This window comes from Drosophila obscura, unplaced genomic scaffold, assembly GCF_018151105.1.
Source record: "Drosophila obscura isolate BZ-5 IFL unplaced genomic scaffold, ASM1815110v1 contig_4, whole genome shotgun sequence".
NCBI classification, from domain to species: Eukaryota; Metazoa; Arthropoda; class Insecta; order Diptera; family Drosophilidae; genus Drosophila; species Drosophila obscura.
In genome coordinates this window covers 10,065,086-10,087,108 of record NW_024542828.1, presented here as the reverse complement: position 1 = coordinate 10,087,108, position 22,023 = coordinate 10,065,086, and the positions used below count along the sequence as shown (strand labels likewise).

The window sequence follows — 22,023 nt, the reverse complement described above, 5'->3', positions numbered from 1 at the left end:
CAAAATGTTTGAACGATAATTTGTTAGCGACCTTTTGGTCGGGTGGGTGTTGACGTCAGAGGCAAATTGAGTTCTTTTCTTTTATTTTTTTGCGCGCTGGTCAAAAGAACCGGTTCTGATGTCGTTGCTGACGTTGGACAATGACAGAGGAAACGGGAGCGGGAGCAGAAGCAGCGGCCAAAGTGGAAGCAGGGCAGGGGAAGGAGAAGCGGAATGTAAAAGGACGCGCTATTTGCTTGTTGCGCACAAAAAAAAGAGAAAAAGGGAGACGGGGCAGCGGATTACGGAAAATGTAAATACCCTATAAAAGTGTTTGCTTTTGAAAACAATTGCAAAAAAAGTGGCGTCCAACAAACAAGGGGGAGGAAGAGAGACAGAGAGCAGCGCACACAACCTGATAATGCCCCAAAGACGCAGTCAGTCAGGCCCCAAAAAAAAGAGAGGAAAGAAGCAGCACACGCTGCCTAAAAAAGCATATAAAATAGTATACATAAAAAAAACCCCACACACACACGCACTCACATAAACAAATACACACAAAAAACGAATCAACGAAAATTAATTGAGCGCAAGCAGCTGAAAAACAAAAGAGAGCAGAAGAGCTAGAGCAGGGTATACTAATAAGAAGGTTTAGTGGCAATTATCAAGCGGGAGATTGGCAAATGTATAAGTGTAGGCGGAGAGAGAGAGACAACCTTCTGCCTCACCTTCTCATGCCATATACCTTGATCCAGAGAAGCACCAAAGAGCGAGCAAGAGCGCAACATAAACAAACGCTACGAGCCGGACATCGTGAAAACCGCAAAACGAACAAAAACGTTCTCTAGCTCTCTCGCTCTCTCTGCCATGCTTGGGGGCGACATGTGTGCGAAAAAACAGCAAATATTTGAAGAATACAAAAAAGAAGAAGATAAAGAAAGACACGACGACACACAAAAAAACCGCCACCAACGAATGAATGGAAGCGAGCATAAAAAGCCAGGCAGCATAGGAGGGGGAGAACAATGGACAGAGGGGACAGTTACCATTTACAAATATTTTTGCGGGAACTAAATTGTTTTAACTTTTGAGACTTGATAGTTTTGTGAGCAATTCAAAGCAGCTAACAATTCGGTTTACGGGGGTTATTGAAGGAACTGATTTGATTATTTGGCCATCTTATTTTATGAGCCAAGAAAGTTAATTGAATTTAGAATTTTAAATATAACAATTCCATTTCCAAACATCGTCAATCTAATATTAAAATCATCCCAGAGCACCGTTTAAACTCTCTAGAATTCTCCCCCCATCACATCCGGCCCACTGTGCAGCGAGCGCGGGAAACACGACTTGCAAGCAAAATATTGTTTTCTTTCCAATAAGGCAAATAAATAAAAGAAAGACTTGTGGGAAGAAAGTACTCACCAATTTGAAAAGGTCTTTTGTATTCTGGTTTTTCCTATTGCTGTAATACTTTTGTGGGCCAACTCTTGTTGATATTTTGGCCCGCACCGAGCACGTGTTCAGCTGCTGATTGTAGGTGGTTGTTGCAAGAGAGAGGGGGGGTACAATGGGGTTCCACTCTTTCACTCAGGTATTTAAGGGAATAATTTGCTTGTGGTTTTGCCGTAATTTACTTGTTGGATTAGACGCATTCTTGTGCCTTTTTATTATGTATTTCAATGATTCCACATCAAGTTTGCAAAATCCGTTTTTTATATTCCTCTTTTTGGTTTCTCTTCCACATACACCAACACACTTTAAACAGATTCCCGTGTGGCAACAAGAAAAAATGGCCGCGCACGCCAAAAATACACCAACACACACTCGTTTTTTTTCTGCACTTGTGCTTTTGCCCCTTTTTTACGTTTTTTGGACTTTTTTTTGTGGGGGCTTTTGGGACTTTTTTGGCGACCCGCCTTCTGCGATTAATTGCAATTACAATCGTTTGGGAGCAGGCGGTGGGTGGCGCAGCGTAAGCTTCGGTTACGCTTGTTTACATCAAGAGACGAGCGCGCGCGGTGCAGAGCAGGAGCAACAAAAAACGGGACTCTCGGCGCAAACGAGTAAAGAAGTGCTCGGTTCGGCGGCGGAAAAGAGAGTGGAAAAAAAATCACAACCGAAGCAAGTTTTTTCTGAAGCAGCTGAGCGAGAGGGTGGGAATGATGTCGCTCTTCTGCTCTCCGCCGCTTGCACACGTTATGAAAAAAGGCTTGTTTATGTTTTTTATGTGTGTACTTTGTCTCTCTTCTCTCTTCCTCTCTCGCTCTCTCTCTCTCATTTTTGCTTATTTTCTCTTTTGCGCGCGCTCTCTCTTGTTTCGGTCATTCCGGTTTTTTGTTCCTCTGGCGCCTGATTTTTTTTGGTTCGCTGTGTGGAGTTTGTTGGGTAGGGGAGGGAGGCGTACTCCTTTTTTTGAATACCGAATTTAATTGGGCCAAATGTTGGTCAAAGGAGACGAGGAAAACACAACGAATGAAAGATATCCATTGATTGAAGATCCTGTTGAGGTGTTTTGTAACTGAATGAATGATTACCTGGGATTGCATGTTATTTTATAGAGATATTAAACCGAGTAGCTATATTCTCTATAGTTGAAGTGAATTTAAAACGGACTAATCTTGTCATATTTTACCTATTCTTTTTTATTTGAAGATATAGGAAGTGCCAATCTAAGATCAAAACTTACCTACATAAATATGGAACCATATCGAGTAATATTGGTTGACTACAGATTTTAAGCATTCAAATTTTACCCGCTTCCGTAACCGATGTTCTAGTGCGATAGCAGCGAGGTGATATTTTGCAGTTTTCGATGAAAAAGGTGGTTCTAATTTCCGAACTTCGACTGTAATAAAATTTAATCAAATCCGTTTACCATGGTTTCCCTTACAAAAGTTTAGTGGGTCTTCAGGCTCATTATATGCAATATTCATAATATAGTAAGTTTTTACCCACATACTTTCTTAGTGCAATAGTCGCAATAGAACATCGATACTTAAATCGATGTTTGTCCACCACTAACAGAACAACGTGCCGCCTTATTTTTTAGATGCAATTTGTTTAAAAACATGTCGGCACAATACCAAAAGTTCCTGAAAGTACTTGAAAAGTGGCCCGCGGATAAGTCAAAAATCGGCAGGTAAATATTATCATCCACTCAAACACACAACACAAGAGAAAAGCTGGGCGAATGTTCGTTCTGGCGGCCTCCTGGGGTGGCGATGGGTTGCGTTGCCTTTTGGATTATCTAACAAATAATGATGCAAAATGCTAACAAATAAATGTAGCAAGTGTCATTTAAATGTAAATAGTTGCAGTGCAATGTAAAATTTTAGTTTCAAAACATGTCAATGTGGGACTGTCTCCATCTGTGCAGATGTTGCCGCCATCCCGCAATTCAGGTTCCACACAACTTGCACGGTGGAGTCCACCGTGTGTGTGGAACGCTTGTTTCATGGTAATGATCGCGGCTTACATGGGCCCCATTGTTCTGCCGGTTTTCCAAGCGTTTGGTCGACAGCTTCAAGTGTATTTTTCTTGCCTTAGGAATGTCGTCAAAGTTTTCCTATCAGCTAATCCCAGAGGAATATCTCTTCGGAGATGGAGCAGAGGTCCAGTAAGTGGTGGGATCTAGGGATTATTCTGAACTCGTGCTGCAACTTTCGCTTTGCTTTGCTCTCACCTTTTCTGCTTGCGGTTTCCCATTACGTCTGCCCAGGTGCTTCACTTTAGCTTCGATTTCTTTCCCAGAAATAGCCTCGCCCCAACCCCTGCCCCAGTCGAGCTGCTTGGAACGAACATCTGCCACCAAAACAACCGAACAAAGTTCCATTTGCTGCCCCTCCAATAAAAACTTTCTCTATATCCTCTAATCCGCACAAAGGGATCTCGGCGAGCAGATCCGCAAGCAAGTGACCAGATTCTCAACCAGCGTGAATAGCGAAGCGGACAAGGATCTCGATCGCCAGATTGATGCACTGGAGCGACTGTCGAGCAACGTGTACGCCAAGAAGTATCCACGCAGCTACGAATCGACGGCCACTGGACTGACGGCCGCACAGTGCAGTCAAGTGCTGAGCTCCGAGTTCCTGCGGTATCTCAACGACGGCGCGGGCTCAAAGAAGAAATAACCAACATGCTGAAGCGACTCCTAATCCCCACTAGAATAAGGCTAGAATATCTAAGACACAACACCGCAACAGCAACAGCGACAGTTGCCGCTCCTCCCCATGTGCCGGTACTCTGCGACACAGCCATCGACTATTTGAAGGAGTCTCCCGGCAGAACCTTCTTCGACATGACCTTCGGGGCGGGGGGTCACACGCGGCGATTACTGGAGGCCCTGCCGGATGCCAAAGTGTACGCCTTGGATCGGGATCCAGTGGCCCACCAGCTGGCGCAGGAGCTGAGCGAAACGGCGGAATACAAGGGGCGGATCGTCCCTTTGCTCGGTAAATTCTCCGACATCCCACGACTCTTTGACGAGCAGAGCCTGGCCAAGCACTCGATTGACGGCATACTCTTCGATTTCGGCTGCAGTTCCATGCAGTTCGATGAGGCGGCCCGTGGATTCTCCATCTCCCACGATGGCCCGCTGGACATGCGCATGGATGGAGGACGCAGTGGCGGCCTGAGTGCCGCTGATGTCGTGGCCAAGGCCGACGAAGGAGATCTGGTCAAGATTCTGCGCATCTATGGCGAGGAAAAGGCAGCCAAAAAGATTGCCAGAGCCATAGTGGATGCCCGCAACGCATCGATTAAGATTGAGACGACGCGACAGCTGGCGAACATCGTGGAGGATGCCCTCGACAGTGGGCCGCGCAAGGACAAGCTGAAGCGTCCCGCGCATTCGGCCACCAAGACGTTCCAGGCGCTGCGCATCTTTGTGAACAACGAGCTCAACGAAATCAACTACGGCATGCTGCTGGCCAACGAAATGCTGCGCCTACACGGTCGCCTGGTGACCATCACCTTCCACTCGCTGGAGGACACCATTGTCAAGCGGCACATCGCTGGCAATGTCATTGCTGGCGCTGCTAATCCCCTGCCCCTGAAGTACTCCAGCCATGGGCTCGTTGATGATCCCGAAATGCTACAATCGCTGAGAGAAAACAACTGGCGGCAGCTCCATAAACATGTCATTGTGCCCGACCCCGCAGAGGTCTCTCGGAATAGTCGCAGTCGTTCGGCCAAGCTGCGGGCAGCAGTCAAGATTAGTGGGCTCCCCGAGTTCTATGAGGAGAGCAAAGAGTAGAGAAGTTTGTGGCTCTCTCTGGCTGTATTTGGGCAATTGCTTATCGATCCAACACCAATTGACACCTTGCTGATAAGGAGAACTGGTTCTTCTATTCCATTTGCTGAGGTTCTGTTCTGTTTGCCTTCGTGCAGAATGGCTTGAGGCTCGAGGCGTAGTCTTATTTTTGTTTAGTTAGATTAGGAAAACGCTGTTAATTGTGGCAGGTAAAAGTGTTCTCCCGTCTTACAGTGGGTTCGCAAGCCAAAAATCGGTATAGAATTGTAAATGAAAAATATATGAAATATTTGTTGAAAATGTTTTGATCTTTTGGATCTTTAAATTTATTATTAGAAGTATAATCAATTAATTTTAGAATTTCACTTAAAAGTTCCCCCATATCAGCTCTCATTATTACCCCTTAGGTCTAGAAATATTGCCTAACATTCTGCCAATCGTTTCCATAGCATGAATTTCTTCATTTTCGTATCACTTCTGCAATCATTTCATAAGTTCCAACCACCGATAAGATTTGATGTATGGAAATTACTTTCGCAAATGATTTCCCTGGTAATCCATATGTTGCTATGATTTCGTACTCCCTTTGCGGTTATTCTCCTTGAGCTGGAATGGATCAAGCCCCTCCACAGACGTCACATAATGGTGTTATTTACGGCTGGCACATCGAAAGATGTGACCCGCGGAACCTGAAACTCAGCACTGATAAGCGGGTAGCGGGTGATGGTCAGGCAGAGAGTGGGAGCACGGCTTAATCCCAACGAGAGAGAGAGCGGCACCTGGCAGCTATAGATAGGACTGCCATTGGGCACAGGCAGCTCAGTCGAGTTGAATTGCGCGAATCGAATCAATCGTTCGTGTTGGCGTCGCTAGTGAGGCGTTCGAATTGTTGGGTTCCCGGACTAAGTAACCTTGTGCGTTGTTTCAGCGGTGTTCAGCGGAGAGACGAGCCGGCTAGGAAGATGAGCAACGAGGCCAAGATAATATCGGGCACGGCAGTGGCCAAGTGAGTGTTGTTGAATCCCACCTTAGAGACAAATGCCCCAATGAACCCACCCAACCCGATTCCACCCACTGCCAGAAATATACGCGAGGAGCTGCGCAGCGAGGTGACCTCCATGACGAGGCTGCTGCCAAAGTTCACGCCTGGCTTGAGGATCGTTCAGGTGGGCGGACGCGAGGACTCCAATGTGTACATTCGCATGAAGATCAAGGCGGCCACGGAGATTGGCATCGAAGCGGTCCACGTACAGCTGCCGCGCACCATCACCGAAGTGGAGCTGCTCGATAAGGTGGGTTATCGATCGATTGTGGCTTATGCAATGGCAGCTGGAACCGAATTTCCATTTTGTAGATCAACGACCTGAACGACGATTCCCGAGTGCATGGTATCATCGTGCAGATGCCACTGGACTGCGATTCCCCCATCGATTCGCATCGCATCACGGATGCCGTTGCGCCCGCGAAGGATGTGGATGGCCTGCACACCGTGAACGAGGGTCGCCTGGCCATCGGGGATCTTGGTGGCTTCCTGCCCTGCACTCCCTGGGGCTGCATCGAGCTCATCCGTCGCGCAGGCGTCGAGATCTCTGGCGCCAGAGCCGTCGTTCTGGGTCGCAGCAAAATCGTGGGCACTCCTGCCGCCGAGCTGCTGAAGTGGGCCCATGCCACGGTGACGGTGTGCCACTCGAAGACGCGCAATATCGAGGAGATCACACGGAGCGCAGACATCCTGGTGGTGGGCATTGGCGTGGCCGAGATGGTCAAGGGATCGTGGATAAAGCCCGGTGCGGTGGTCATCGATTGTGGCATTAATGTGAAGCCAGGTGAGGACGGGGGACATCTCTTTTTTGGAGGGCTACGCACCCCTCAACATAATCCCTGGCTGATTGCATGGCTTCGCTTGGAATTTTCCTTAGCCGAATGCATCCCTATCGCCTACCACTTGTTGATCATTCTCCCCTGTGTTGCTTATCAATGCAAATGACCCCGCAGTGACCCTCCCCCCTGGGGGCATACAGATAAGATTCTTGGCTCTGTTTTCCAACTTTGTTGCGGGTTTTCAGTCTGGGATTAGCGCTCCATGGCAGCCCATCGATTGCTTTTAGCTGCCCAATTCTAATCACAGAAATCTCCGATCCCCCCTTAGATCCTTCGAAGGCGAGCGGCAGTCGTCTGGTGGGCGACGTGGACTACGAGGAGGCCAAGAAGGTTGCTGGACACATCACGCCCGTGCCTGGTGGCGTGGGACCCATGACCGTGGCCATGCTGATGAAGAACACCGTCCGTTCGGCGGCCAAGGCTCTCGACCGCCAGCTACGCACCCAATGGACCCTGGAGCCGCTGCCATTGAAGCCCCTGCGGCCGGTGCCAAGTGACATTGTGATTGCGCGCGGACAGAAGCCCAAGGACATTGCATTGCTGGCCACGGAGATCGGCCTGGAGCCGCGCGAGGTGTCGCTGTATGGCAACAAGAAGGCCAAAATCTCGCTGTCGGTGCTCGAGCGTCTGGCGGACAAGCAGGCGGGCCACTATGTGGTGGTGGCTGGGATCACACCCACACCTTTGGGTGAGGGCAAGAGCACCTCGTTGATGGGCCTCGTCCAGGCACTGGGCGCCCATAAGAAGAGGAATGTGATCGCTGCCTTGCGACAGCCGTCGCAGGGACCCACCTTTGGCATCAAGGGTGGAGCCGCGGGCGGTGGCTACGCCCAGGTCATACCCATGGAGGAGTTCAATCTCCATTTGACGGGCGACATTCACGCCGTTGCGGCGGCCAATAATCTGCTGGCCGCACAGCTGGACACGCGCATCTTCCACGAGTGCACGCAGAAGGACAAGGCGCTGTACGAGCGCCTCGTGCCGCGCGTCAAGGGCGAGCGCAAGTTCAGTCCCATCCAGCTGCGTCGCCTGAAGCGTCTGGGCATTGAGAAGACCGATCCGGATGCGTTGACAGAGCAGGAGTACGGCGCCTTTGCCCGCCTGGACATCGATCCCGAGACGATCATGTGGGAGCGCGTGGTGGACATCAACGATCGGTATCTGCGCTCCATAACGGTGGGCCAGTCGCCCACGGAGAAGGGCATCACGCGGGAGACGCGCTTCTCCATTGCGGTGGCCAGCGAGATCATGGCCGTGCTGGCGCTCTCCCGCTGCCTGAAGGACATGAAGCAGCGGCTGGCCGACATGGTCGTAGCCTTCGACAGAGCCGGCAAACCGGTGACCGCCGATGATCTGGGCGTGACCGGTGCTCTGGCCGTGCTCTTGAAGGACGCCCTGGAGCCGAATCTAATGCAGAGTCTGGAGGGTACTCCGGTGCTGGTGCATGCCGGACCATTTGCCAACATCGCCCATGGCTGCAACTCCATCATTGCGGACGAGATTGGCCTCAAGCTGGTCGGCAAGGATGGGTTCGTGTGCACGGAGGCCGGCTTCGGCTCGGACATTGGCATGGAGAAGTTCTGCAACATCAAGTGCCGCACCTCTGGCCGGAAGCCGAATGCCATGGTCCTTGTGACCACCGTGCGGGCCATCAAAATGCATGGCGGCGGTGCAGCCGTCACACCTGGGGCGCCGCTGAACAAGCAGTACACCGAGGAGAATCTGGAGCTGCTGGAGAAGGGTCTGCCCAATCTGCTGCAGCATATCGCCAATGGCCAGGCCTTCGGCATGCCCGTGGTTGTCTGCATCAATGTCCATGTCAGCGATACCCAGGCGGAGCATGAGCTCCTCCAGAAGGCCGCCCTGCAGGCGGGCGCCTTTGCTGCCGTTGTGTCCACCCATTGGTCGGATGGTGGCGCCGGTGCCGTGGAGCTCGCGGAGGCTGTCATCAAGGCCTGCGAAAGGGGCAACAACTTCAAGCTGCTGTACGATCTGAAACTGCCGCTGCTGGACAAGATGACGAAGATTGCGACGACCATGTATGGTGCCGGCAAGGTGGTGCTCTCGGCATCCGCCCAAGAGAAGGTCAAGCGATTGACAGAGGCGGTAAGTGTGCCGCCAACCAACATCCTTTGATGCAACCTTCTTCTGACAATCCACTTTTTGTTGCTCCAGGGCTTTGGCAACCTTCCCATTTGCATGTCCAAGACCTCGGGCTCTCTGAGCGGTGATGCCAAAATCAAGGGCGCCCCCAAGGGTTTCACACTGGACGTGGAGGATGTCTATGTCTCGGCGGGAGCTGGCTTTGTGGTGGCCATGTGCGGAGAGATTACCAAAATGCCAGGACTGTCCACGCGCCCGGCCATCTATGACATTGACCTGAACACGGAGACGGGACAAATCGAGGGTCTCTTCTAGCTGCGGAGAACTCTGCCAAAATCCAAGACAAAGGATGTACGCCTGGATCCTGCCTGTTCGTTTTGCATTTAACTATAAAAATTCCAAGTTTTTAAACTGTAAAATATTAATTTTCGTTTTTGTTTGTGTCCGCGATATGTTGAACGCCATGGGCGCTACTTTTGCTTGGATGCAAATTGAAAAGCATTTCTTGTGCCTGTCTGTATATAAATTGATTTAGAAATAAGTTTCAAAAGTGTGGAATGGAGAATATAAAGAAGATTAATAACCCTGAAGATTGCCATAGACAATTAAACGATTCCTGGACTCGTTGACCCTTGCGTTAGTTGTCAGAAAATTGTCAAGGCTGGAACGAGTTTCACGCCCAATCTGTACTGGCTCGTTCGTCAACGGGACACAACGCACAATAAAATTTTGGATATATTTTTTGGGCAGCAAACGGGAATGGAACGGAAACCCTTTACGTTCAAACAGCGGGATTTGGGTATGGACAGCCTTCCATTTAAGCTTGAGGACGAGCGCATGGAGAAGAAGGCCTATCCAATCAATGGAGAAGCCGCTTATCGGGACGCCGCTGGCAATGCTCATCCAGTCATACGGCAGTTCATCTTGCGCTGCGGCATAGTCAACTATCTGGGCAAGGTGCTGCAGCAGCGTTGGACCGATTGGCACAATCAAACCCTGCAGGAGAATGCGCTCAATCAGGGCGAAGAGGAGGAGGACCAGAAGCAGACCGCTGCCAAGGAGGAGCTCCACAAGGTGGTTGTGCAGCTGCACACAAAGCTGTCGGAGGCGCATCGTCATCTGAAGCGAGAGATGAACGATCTGTTCAATTACGTCACGGACAAGCAGGAGATGTGGAACTGCAAGGAGTACTTCAAGGTCAAGGCGGCTCTGGAGCTGGCCAATAAGGATCTAATTAAGTTTGCTCCCACCAAATTAGGGGATTAATGTTAACGCCATCGCACGGTGATGGTGATGGTGTTTTCTCCAAACAATAACAATATTTCAGTTAATTAAAGCAATAATTTCATAAACTATTTGTAAAAGGGTATCTCCACACGTCCAGACTTGGTATTCACGGCCTCCCAGCAGGTGCAGGAGAAGGTCGAACGATCCATTTGATCGGTGTACAGCTTGCCGTCCAAGTGATCCATTTCATGCTGGGCAATGCGTGCGTTCCAGCCACTCAATTCGAGGTCTTTCTGCTTGCTATTCTTGTCCAGGCCGCTCAGTTTTACGCCCTCGAAACGCTCCACTTCGGCGGAGAAGCCACGGACACTCATGCAGCCCTCGGGATGTTTCAGCTTTGCATAATTTGTCACTGTCAGTACGGGATTGATCAAGACCTGTGGATAAAAAGAGTTACAACTGGTAGTAATGGTTGTATTCCACTCTTACGGTCAGTGGAAGCTCAGACATTTGTCGCGTCTGGTACAGAAACTCTGGCATCTCCTTCTGCAGGCTCTTTTTGAACTCCATGGCTATGATTCTGAGGGAAACGCCAATCTGTGGCGCAGCTATGCCCACACAGTTGTACTTCCTGAGTACCCTGACCATTTGCTCAACAATGGCTTCGATTTCGGGACTCTCAATGAGCTCCAGAGGCACTGCAGCCGCCTGTTGCCGGAGCACAGGATCTCCGATTTGTGTAAAGTGGTTGTAGGGCGGCAGATTGGTGCGCTCCGTTGTCCACAGTTTCTGGTACCATTTCCGAAAAGATTGGGCGGCGGGCAGACTCGTGCTGAGGCTGCGACGGTGTCCAATATAAAGGTTTGCCGGTTGCTTAAGCAGCATTTTTTTTTTATACAAATTTTTGTAAACAAGAACAGCTGTGCAGCAATATACCGAAATATACCTTCTCATTATCAAAATATACCGTAAATATACTGACGGTGATATTCCTCGATTTTGATATTCGGTTTAATATTACTAGCTAGTCAGCCCTCTCAGCCCTAAACCAAAAATTTTATGCAATTTATCAATATATTTTGTTCAAGATTGGCTGGTTTTCAGAACTTTTTTTGCAATGGATTGTTTGCATAACAAGGTTCTAAACAGCGTATTTTCTTTACAAATTTTAGTAAGCAAGAACAGCTGACAGTGATGGAGACACGGCCTATCGATACATCGATAGGTTGTATTTGCATTTTTTTATTGAGAATTCCCGCCAAAAATAATTCTATTTATGAAACCAAATGGCGGAGCGACCTTCGGCCGCGTTTATCTGCTGCCAACTGAGGCAATTAAAGGTGGCAACATCCATGCGATCCACATAGATGATGCCATTCAAGTGATCCATCTCGTGCTGGGCAATGCGCGCGCTCCAGCCCTCCAGCTCCAACTGGGATGGTGTTCCCGAAGCGCCCGAAGATTTCCCCGCCACGATAATCTTATCTGACGATCAGCTGCAGATGGATGGTGGCATATCAAACAGTGGGAGACAAAAGTCTGCAAACGCGTCAAACTATTCCCAGGTAACCATTTTTACATTTTTAATAGTTTTGTGATCGACAAATAATTTGAAACTAAACTCAAAAGGAGAACCCCGATCGGGTTAATTCTCGAAATGCATATCCTCGGATTGTTTCGGCTTTTTGGGCGAAGCAGTGCCGACGCGGGAGGAAGCCAGGCTGGCGGCATCATCTCCATAGCCGGTGGCCTCCTTGCGCAGGCGGCTCTTCACCTTGAAGTAATTGGCGATAATCTGATCGACTCTGGGGCCATGCGAAGTGGTGGCCAGCTCCTTCTCGCAGCGCGAGACAATGTTCGTGAGCAGACCCCCAGAGCGATAGAACTTGATGATTCTCTCGCGCCGCAGCCACTTGAAGATTATCTGTTGGTGGCAGGACTCGTACAGGCCGTGGATTTTGTAGAAGTGCTCGTAGTGCTTGGACATTTTGCGCATCTTCATGGCGTCGATCTTCGGTATGTCCAAATGGGGCTGCCTCACGATGTGATATGGATCGTGCTTCTGCGAGAAGTTGGAGTAGCGCACGGAGGGCCAATCGAGCTCCAGGAGGGTGTTGTAGAGCTTCTTGGGATGCCCCAAAATGCCATGGGCCACGTCGATCAGCGACAACTGCGGCTCCGGCGTAATGTACTCCAGCTCCATCTCCAAGATGCGAATGTCTGTGCCACGATACTTCCGCTCCCCGATCCACAGAATGGGCAGGTCATGCTCCGCAATGTGCTCCAGCTCCTGTATGAGCGGCGATATCTGAGTGCGATAATTGACGATCTTGCTGTTGCGGCCATAGAGCAGACTCCGCTCCGCGGGCGTGAAGCTCAGATACTCCGGACGACTCGTCACAAAGTGCTCGGAGCGAAACAGACGATTCATCTCCATTTCGATGATATTGTAGGCCCTGCGGTGCATCGCAATCCACACGATCTGGGTGCTGCACGCGAGGAACTGCTCGTGGAAGTTCTTGTCCCAAATGGTGGCCGAAATGTTGACGATCTCCTTCATGTGGTAGTACTTGCCCATGGCGCCCTCACCCTTTATGATGACACTGTAGTTGCGGGCCACCAACATCCGATATTGACTTAGATACACGGAGAACACCCGCTTCATGTCGTTCGTTTGCTCGCTCTGCACTTGGGCCATTTGGCCGGAGAGCTCATCGCGGCGGATCAGCACGAACTCCACCATCCGGAGGTAGTACTCAAAGTAGATGGTCAGCGAATGGAGCAGCCGATAGACCGCCGGTCTGTGCATAAACTCAACAAATTTGAACGTTAGGAACTCACTGGGCATCAGAAAGAGCACCAGATCGCGTATGTCGTATATGACGACTGTGTCGTTGTCGAAGCTACTCTCAGGTCGAACGAATTCCTGGCGAAAGATCAGCTCCTCCTCCTGGTTCATGGTGCGCATGAACATGAAGGTATTCGTGGTGATATATCGCTCCCTGGCATCCTCCAGATCGTTGTGCGGCTCAAAGTGTAGCTCGTCCTTCTTTGTGTCCCAGGACCATTTGCCGCTGTAGTACTTGGGCGCATAGTTGTCCACGTGGATGCGCTTCATCTGCAACCGAAAGTTGTATTATTTTTCCCTGTTGTGTCTCTGAATTGTGTTGGGAATTTGAAATGTATCCCAAATGGTAGGTGGAGTGGGTGATGCTAAACTAATAACTAACTAGATAGAAAGTGCTTCTCTAATAGACATTTAAATGATACTTGACCTATACTGTACGCAGGTGTTCCAGCCAGACTGAAATTTGCATGGTGTAAAAGCTTAAAAACATTTTAAAAGTGGCCCCCATTTCCCCCGCTCTTAAACTTTGTTCAAGCCACCCCCAAAAAGTGAAACTTGTTAACCAATTTTGTTTGTGGCAAAAACAATTTTGTTTGTTTTGTAGATTTTGCTGCGATTTGCATCCAAGTGTCAGAAAAGTTATGGAAGAACTTCTAACTTCTATACAGCAGCAGGAACTTCTGGGAATCCAGCTATGGCTTGAGGGTCCATTTGCTGCTTTAAAGTTAATTTCTACAGAGTGGATTTCTACACTAAATGGCAAAATGATATTCCTTTTTCTCAGCTGCTTTACCTAAGTTATTTTCCGAACTGCAAACACCGAACTCTAAGCAAGAGAGAGGGAGAGCGAGCGATTTCCAAGAGCTTTCATTATAGTCAACATTTCTGGCAAAAAGCTTTCTCCTCTCGCTTTATGGCAACTCCTAACCGTGCAGTTTTATCTGTTGGCCATTTGTTGGCATAATTTATTGGGACTCAGAGCCGGAGCTACACACAGATGATAATTGAGTTTTCCCTTTTGCTGTTCCTCAAATCCTCTGGCCAAAAGTCAGAAGGCAACTTCCTGTTGAGTAATTTAAGCTGAAGTTTTTTTTAGCTGCAGGGTAAAATCTAAACTTAGCTCCGAATGAATTCGTTATCCGTGCTGATTAAACGCCAACGCTGCTGGCAGTCATAATGCCATTAAGTAGGCTAGAATTTATGAGAAAATTTGAAGAAAAACAAAAGAATCGCCAGCGGCTACTACTTGCTTTAAAGTTGTTCTCTCACCACCGGAAAAGTCTCTCCAGAACGGCCCACCAGCCACCGCACTTTTGTGGCTTTTCCACATGCGTAATGCTGTTTGCATTGTATTTTTAATTGGTGGCATTGTTTGTTTGGGCTTGGACCATTGAAGCAAAGAATTGTTCACCCTTATAATTGTTTCTATTAATTGCCGGAATCAATTCCTTCCTTTTTTTTATATTAGTTTTCACATGCACATGAGAATATATAAAAATAGATATAAAATATAAACGGAAAACAAGCTGAAACATTAAATTGGAAATTGGAAATCGGAAATGAAGGAAGAAAAAATTTAAATTTAATGCTTGCGATGCTTGGCCTTGGCCTTCTTGTAATCGGCAATAATCTGATCAACGCTGGGCCCAACGCTCGTGCGGCTTAGCTCGTTCTCGGCCCGCAGCAGGGTATTCGTGAGCAGACCACCAGAGCGATAATACTGGATGAGCCTGTCGCGTTTCACCCACTTTATGTTGATTTCATGCGAGGGCAGATCGTATATCTCATTGATGTGGTAGAAGGTCTCGAAGGTTTTCGCCATTTTGCGCATCTTCAGGGCATCCATTTTGGGGATCTGCAAGCGGGGCTGTCGCACAATGAAGTAGGGATCGTGCTTCAGCGAGAAGTTGGAGTAGCGCACGGAGGGCCAATCGAGCTCCAGGATGGTGTTGTAGAGCTTCTTGGGATGCCCCAAAATGCCATGGGCCACGTCGATCAGCCGGAGTTGGGGCGCCGGCACAATATACTCCATTTCCATCTCCATGATGCGAATGTCAGTGCCCCGATATTTGCGATGTCCGATCCACAGAATGGGCATGTCCTCCTTCTTGGGATCCTCCAACTCCTGAATGAGGGGCGACACCTGCAGGCGATAGTTCACAATTTTGGAGCTCCGCCCGTACAGGAGACTCTTCTCCACGGGCGTAAAGTTGGGATACTCCGCTCGAGCCGTCACAAAGTGCTCGGAGCGAAACAGACGATTCATCTCCATTTCGATGATATTGTAGGCCCTGCGGTGCATCGCAATCCACACGATCTGGGTGCTGCACGCGAGGAACTGCTCGTGGAAGTTCTTGTCCCAAATGGTGGCCGAGATGTTGACGATCTCCTTCATGTGGTAGTACTTTCCCAAGTCGCCCTCCCCTTTGATGATTATACTGTAGTTGCGGGCCACCAGCATCCGATATTGACTCAGATACACGGAGAACACCCGCTTCATGTCATTCGTTTGCTCGCTCTGCACTTGGGCCATTTGGCCGGAAAGCTCATCGCGGCGGATCAGCACGAACTCCACCATCCGGAGGTAGTACTCAAAGTAGATGGTCAGCGAATGGAGCAGCTGATGCACCGCCCGATGGTGCATAAAGTCCACAAATTTGTATGTCAGAAACTCACTGGGCATAAAATAGAGCACCAGATCTCTTATATCGTTGAGCACCACTGCGTCGGTGTCGTAGGTCGTGTCGGATCTTACGAAAATGTGCCGAAACACGAGCTCCTCCTCCTGGTTTATGGTCCGGAGAAACTTGAAGGTGTTTGTTGTGATGTAGCGCTCCTTGGCATCCGCCAGATCGTTGTGCGGTTCAAAGTGTAGCTCGTCCTTCGTCGAGTCCCAGGACCATTTGCCGCTGTAGTACTTGGGCGCATAGTTATCCACGTGGACACGTATCATGCTGAGGACACTGCTCCTACGATGAAGATTCCTTGTGATTGATTTTGTGTTCAAGGCAAACTACAGTGACAGGAGTATCCAGACGATACGGATTGGGGGTTTTTGTAGGCAATATTCTAACGAAGTCAAAGGCCATTTATCAAATCAAATCGATGCGGTTGCCCAACAAATAAATTGCTTCAATTGCATTGGCAAATATTTGCACACACATACAAACATACATACACACATACAATTTCAGCAGGGGGCGCTGATTCCTTCAGTTCCCATAATTCGCCTCGACTGCAATAAGACGCAAGTTGCTGTTGCTCTCTCTCTCTCTCTCTGTCTCGCGCGATCATGACAGCAAAGCTCTCTCTCGCAACTTGCACTCCATTGCTCTCTCAGCAACAACAACAAAGCTTTGCTGAGTCTTCGTCATTGGCTTCGTCTCTACATCTGACTACGTTATTACGTTTGACTTTACGTTTGAGCTGCCCCACACATATGTACATATATGTACAGTAACATTTAACAACGATTGCTCTACAAAGGGTATCGATGGTTCGGCAGCCAAATTTGAAAGCTCTTTCTGACTTGTTGGTGGTTTTTGTATTTTATAGTCTTCGACACCTTCTTCGATTCGTTGAGGCTTTTAATAAAATTTGCTGATACTCGTATCTGTGTTTCCTGGAAATCCAATTAAATCATGTCTCAATCATTTCATCAATATATACTATAACATTTTCGATCAAATGCAGTCGCTTGTGCATTTTCGTGAAATAATTTGACTTGTTCAAAAATTTTTCCAGGAAATGCGCACAGAAGGCAATGGGTTCACGGGAATTACTTTCTGGAAAGTTTACTTTTGGAGGAAATGCAAAATAAACTTTCGTTTGGAGGAAATACAAAATTGGCCCGATACTTGTTTTCTGCGAATCAACTGCATTTTATGTTTGAAGTAAAACCATATTAATATGAAAAATATAGCGAAACCATAAGCGGCAAACTGGAAAGAAAAAAAGGGAAAAACTTCAGTCCTTGGAAGCATTGTCCCCTTTGGCATATTGTCAAGCAGCGGAAAGCTATTGTAGGATTTTTATACTAGGCTTCCTTGGGCCACATTATGGCTCAAATTATTTTCTTCTTCAAGTTTCTTGTTTTTTCCACAATTTTAATATGAGCTGTGATTGTTTTTAGTCTCCGTACTTTGTGGATTCGCCCAGTTTTTATTATCAGCATTTTGCCTTGCATTCTCAAGGTGCAGCAAGGACAAGAAGCATGGGACAGGATACGAAAATTCTTGAGCATAATTAAGGAAAGGAAAAATGAAAAAATTCCCTTTTAATGAAAGGGCGGCTCTTGAAGGGATTAAGCAATTAGAAGGAAAAAAAACAATGAAAAAACTTCCTTGGCACAAAGCTAGCTTTAAAGGCAGCAAGAAAATGCCCCATTTCCCATTTTGTGATGGATTACTGCTGTACATTCTACAGATATCATGTTAGAAAATTCAACTTAAATATATATATTGCTCCCCAGCAAATGAGAGGTCTGCCAAATGCAGCAGCAGAAACTATAATCTGCGGTCTCTTTCGTATCCCGATTTCTAATGCCTTTCCAATCCGCTGAAAGCGGAGTGGTTTTGTGGTTTTTATGTGGGTTTTCATTTCGTTTTTTTCGGAGAATATTTGCACAAAGTTTTTTCGTAGAAAAGAATAAAGTCAACTGTGGAATAAATGCCTTTAGTTTTAATAAACTTTTGAATGCATTTCCCACAAATACTCGTAATTATTGTTTCTTAGAATTTCAACCCATTGTCAAGTGTTTCTTGGAAATGGCTCTCTATTTCCAATACATTTTCTGGCATTGAAAATTGTTTAATTGAGCTGTGCAAGAGTCTCATTGTTATACATGGCCTTTTAAAATTAATTATATGGAGTATGTAAAGTCAAGTCAACTCTCCTGTGGATTTGTTTTTAATTGGTAACTAAAAGCCATTCAAGCTAAATACGCTTAGTCCCTGTAAGATCTGCACCGAACTGCAGCTTTATATTCATGTAAAAACAGGCATTAAAATTGCTTTTGCTCCCGTGCATAAATATTTCAGTTGCATGGCATACAAAATAAATTGCAATTAATGCCATTGATACAAAATCAACAGCCTGAACAGGTGCTAAAAATGGTCTTTAATCATATATATACATATATGTATGCTCTGTACATATATGTGTGTGTGTGTGTGTGTGTGGAAAAGTCAGCAGCTGAAAATTTAAGGCAAGAGCAAAAGTGGAATAGAAACGAAACCAGGCAGAGGCAACACGTATACGCAGTGTGGTACGAAAGAATTCAATTGAAACTCAGCCACAGGCACTGGAGCTGCTACGACAAGCGATACTAGGAAGGGCCTTCTTTAAGCTGATGGGAAAGTGGAGGAGAGAGACAGAGAGAGAGAGAGAGAAGGAGAAGGCTTCCTTAATGGCGCAGACGACAGCATTTATGGCATTGCTCCCCCAGCGGGCTTTCGTCGCTTTGGTTCTACTTCAGGCGTTGCTAAAAATTTATTAGCCCACAGATTTATTTGTTCAATTGCATGTCGCCGGCAAGCGGAAAGTGGAAAGTGGAAAGCGTGTGGAAAGTCGCGGGTTGATGTGGAGTCGCTTTTAATGGCATGGCACACAGAGGTGATTGCCGGAATATAAAAGTGGTTCCAGCACTCTTATTAATTCGATGGAGGGACTAACACTCGAACCACTCTCAGAGGTCTTATATTTCACGATATTTTTAGCCTTGAATATTTTTCCCTAATTGTTTTGCAATTAAACAGTTATTTAAGGCAATTCTGTGGAAAGCCATAATTAGATACACGCATGTCCGTAGCCCGAAAAATCATTGATACCTTTCCATAATTGAGGTGGTTTCCATTATGAGCTCTGTACCTGCCCCAAATAGTCTGACATTTAAATGACATTTGAGAAAAGTACCAGCAGCTTTCCACCCTCCTCTTGGGACTTGGGAAAGCTGCTAAAGTTTTATTAATAGCAGACGTCCAAAAAAAGGGTATCAACTGAATGAGAGGCTTAACCTTTCGTTTCTTTCAATTATTTCTTATTAATAATTGGACAAAGACAACGCCCGCAGTATTTGTGACAATTGTCATCATCGATATTGAATCGGCTTAGGAATTTCGAGAGATGTGTGCGCCATGACAACGTGGCCAGCCGAAGGTACTTTTAATTGGTTGCATAATTATCAGCAACATTTCAAATGCCAATTCACATAATGGCGGACATTAAAATTTAATTACATTTCGCGAAATTCCATGGAAAATGATTTGCGAACAGATTGCGAAGATTGCAAATGCTACAGCATTTTGCGTGGAAATAAAATGGAAGGGCACATAATTATATAATACGTATTTAACAAAGAGCTTTCAATTATTAAATTTCCCCAGAATTTATGAATAAATCTTTGACTTTGAATAATAAAAAGCAATCTATTAATTAGTTCCAATCAAAAATGTATTGCAATTTGCAAGTCTTCTGTCAGTCGTTTTGAATGGAATCCTTTGCATAAGCTTATTTAATTTCATGTGTTTAAATGTTGTGTGTCGCTCAAATGTTTTCTTTAATTTAATGTATTTCAATGGGTGTCCGAAATCGATCTACGTGAACTTATCTCTGGTCATAGTAGTTTTATTCGTTGGGATCGTTTCTTTACCAGATAAATACCAGTGAAAATAAGTTTCGTATCAGCAAATATGTACGTATCCTTCAGAAAAATATGCGCACAAAGGGAAGAGTTTGCCTTACAATTCAGGTATATTTTAACCACAAAAAAAAAGGAGAAAAACTGTCATACGAGTACGAGTGCTCGTACAGCAATAAGTTCGTGTAGTATGCCCACAGACAGTCTCCCACGCAATTAAGCAGCCAACCAACCCACCCACTCGCCCATCACTCACGACAGTAACAAAGTGTGCCATGGCCCGTGCTCTGTGTTCTGTGGTTAAGAAAAATAACGAGCACATTTATCAGTAAAATTTCTGTTGGTTGTTGCTGGCTTTGGCTTTGGCTGCTGGTGGCTTGGTTTTGTTTTTTGTTTGTTTGCTGTGCTGCAAATATTTTTAAAGTTTAAAAGCAATCCGAAGCGAATGGTATTTATGAAATTAGCATAAATGAAATTCGCAATTTTGAGTGGCCCCCGACAAAGGATTGAAGTTCACTGAAGTGGAATATAAGTCTAAAAATATGCCAGGGAAATGTCGGAAAATATGAGTGAGAGTGAGAGTGAGAGAGAGAGAGAGAGAGAAAGTTTTGTTGGATGGAATTTATTTATTACTGCTGCCGCAGGTCTTTTTATTTGTTTCCCTTTTGTCCATCTGTCTGTGCAATCGTCCAGAAGGGCTTTGATAAAACACACAGCACAAAAAGGCTCCTCAACCAGAACGTGTGTCGCTAAAGGCCCCCAGGCACAATGCATATGTAAATAGAAGCCCCGGACATGAGGGGTCCATCGATATCCCCGAAGACTGCTAACCAACAAAGTCTGCACACGTCAGCCAAAATGTTGTTTGTTTTGGGCCTAGACAGAAGGAATAGTTTGATGGAATGCCGGAATGCAGGAATAAGTTTAATTTCCTTCTGGAAGAAAAGAACAGTTATGGACAGTTATTAGCGTATTATATATTCGGGATTTATTGCAGATTTGATTTTGAGATAGTGCACAGCGTATAGCACAGTGACGCCGATCATGTGGATCATATAGAAGAAGAGTGCAGCCAAAACAATGACCGGCAGCATGCTCTTCTCCTGGGGCAGCGGCTCCAGACGTCTGTCGTGGACAATGGTGACGACGAAGACGACAATCAGTGTGACATACAGCAGGCTCAGGACGGTAATATAGAACTCCAGACTCTCATCACGTATGACAAGTCGTGTTATTAATAATGAGATAAAAATGATGATTGCCATAATGGAAATAATGAACATTGTCAGAGGACCCGGCAGCACTTTGAGCGGCATGAAAATTCCAATTAAATAGAGGCAAATGCTGAGGATTATAGCCGTTGTCAGTATGCCCATGGACCAGGTCATCCTGAGGAGCATAAAATCTCGACTGAATACACTCAGTGTCAGGGCCTCGACAGCGATAATTCCCAGCAGATAGTTGATCGGAAAATCGTGAGCCAACGGCACACAGAGCAGGGTCATCAGGCAGCCCAAAGCGATGAGCAGCCACACATAACTGGGCACAGGACATGCCCTGTAAAAGTCATAGTCGCAGGCCTTGACAATCACCACTTGCAGCAGTCCAATCCCAGCGAAAATAACCAGAATGGTGTACACTTTCCTGTAGAATTCCGGCCGACCAATCGTCTGTGATTCGGGCCCATGTAAATCGGCCATCTCTCTACATTGGATTGGATTCCTTTCCCCCCTATGTGGGTGTTTTATATGACAATTTTGTGGTTTAACAATTCGTTCAATGAATGCTTTCCCCCTGGCACCTGCTCATGAATATTAAATGACCCCAACTCGAGTGCTAATCAATGGCACGTGCCCCCTGCTGCAGCAGGCAGACGCATTGCCACTTGGCCACTCTGCCACTCTGCCACCTGAACGCTTTGTTTAGACAAGTAAGCGTGAGTGTCTGCTTTTTGGCCTGGCCTTTGCTGAATTTTAATTGGGCTTGGGGACGCTTGGGGGAAGAGCCAACACGTGCAGAAGCAACGCCAGAAGCAACACCAAACAAAGTCAGGAATTAAATAAACATGAGTCAGCGCCAAAGATAATTTGTACT

The 22,023-nt window shown here is 46.9% G+C and overlaps 7 protein-coding genes across 8 annotated transcripts; 3 read left to right on the top strand and 4 right to left on the bottom strand.

Moving 5' to 3' along the window:
* The first annotated feature begins 2,989 nt into the window (after positions 1 to 2,989).
* Positions 2,990 to 9,636, top strand: LOC111070255 (C-1-tetrahydrofolate synthase, cytoplasmic). Of its 2 annotated transcripts, XM_022360673.2 has the most exons (7): positions 3,036 to 3,121; positions 6,007 to 6,018; positions 6,177 to 6,239; positions 6,315 to 6,525; positions 6,588 to 7,059; positions 7,383 to 9,220; positions 9,290 to 9,636. In XM_022360673.2, the coding sequence occupies exons 1-7, from the start codon at positions 3,051 to 3,053 to the stop codon at positions 9,530 to 9,532; spliced, it is 2,910 nt and encodes a 969-aa protein (XP_022216365.2). In that variant the 5' UTR covers positions 3,036 to 3,050; the 3' UTR covers positions 9,533 to 9,636. The 2 variants fall into 2 exon arrangements, with proteins under 2 accessions (XP_041451082.1, XP_022216365.2); XM_041595148.1 differs by lacking the exons at positions 6,007 to 6,018; positions 6,177 to 6,239; positions 6,315 to 6,525; ... (1 more) ...; positions 7,383 to 9,220; positions 9,290 to 9,636 and adding an exon at positions 3,866 to 4,112 and having other exon boundaries at positions 2,990 to 3,121.
* Positions 4,118 to 5,938, top strand: LOC111070256 (probable methyltransferase-like protein 15 homolog). Its single transcript, XM_041595147.1, has one exon. The coding sequence runs from the start codon at positions 4,118 to 4,120 to the stop codon at positions 5,234 to 5,236; it is 1,119 nt and encodes a 372-aa protein (XP_041451081.1). The 3' UTR covers positions 5,237 to 5,938.
* A 146-nt stretch (positions 9,637 to 9,782) lies between the features above and the next one.
* LOC111070258 lies at positions 9,783 to 10,569 on the top strand. Its single transcript, XM_022360677.2, has one exon. It carries the CDS (start codon positions 9,977 to 9,979, stop codon positions 10,481 to 10,483), a length of 507 nt encoding a protein of 168 aa, XP_022216369.2. The 5' UTR covers positions 9,783 to 9,976; the 3' UTR covers positions 10,484 to 10,569.
* LOC111070257 (peptide deformylase, mitochondrial) lies at positions 10,483 to 11,329 on the bottom strand. The gene is made up of 2 exons (XM_022360676.2): positions 10,934 to 11,329; positions 10,483 to 10,881 (listed from the first exon to the last, which is right to left on the bottom strand). The coding sequence occupies exons 1-2, from the start codon at positions 11,327 to 11,329 to the stop codon at positions 10,570 to 10,572; spliced, it is 708 nt and encodes a 235-aa protein (XP_022216368.2). The 3' UTR covers positions 10,483 to 10,569.
* Positions 11,330 to 11,989: 660 nt separating this feature from the next.
* LOC111070008 lies at positions 11,990 to 13,662 on the bottom strand. The gene has a single exon (XM_022360295.2). It carries the CDS (start codon positions 13,560 to 13,562, stop codon positions 12,090 to 12,092), a length of 1,473 nt encoding a protein of 490 aa, XP_022215987.2. The 5' UTR covers positions 13,563 to 13,662; the 3' UTR covers positions 11,990 to 12,089.
* A 1,049-nt stretch (positions 13,663 to 14,711) lies between these two features.
* Positions 14,712 to 16,334, bottom strand: LOC111070079. The gene has a single exon (XM_022360383.2). It carries the CDS (start codon positions 16,243 to 16,245, stop codon positions 14,875 to 14,877), a length of 1,371 nt encoding a protein of 456 aa, XP_022216075.2. The 5' UTR covers positions 16,246 to 16,334; the 3' UTR covers positions 14,712 to 14,874.
* A 4,560-nt stretch (positions 16,335 to 20,894) lies between these two features.
* LOC111070180 lies at positions 20,895 to 21,629 on the bottom strand. Its single transcript, XM_022360546.2, has one exon. The coding sequence runs from the start codon at positions 21,627 to 21,629 to the stop codon at positions 20,895 to 20,897; it is 735 nt and encodes a 244-aa protein (XP_022216238.2).
* Positions 21,630 to 22,023: the final 394 nt, after the last annotated feature.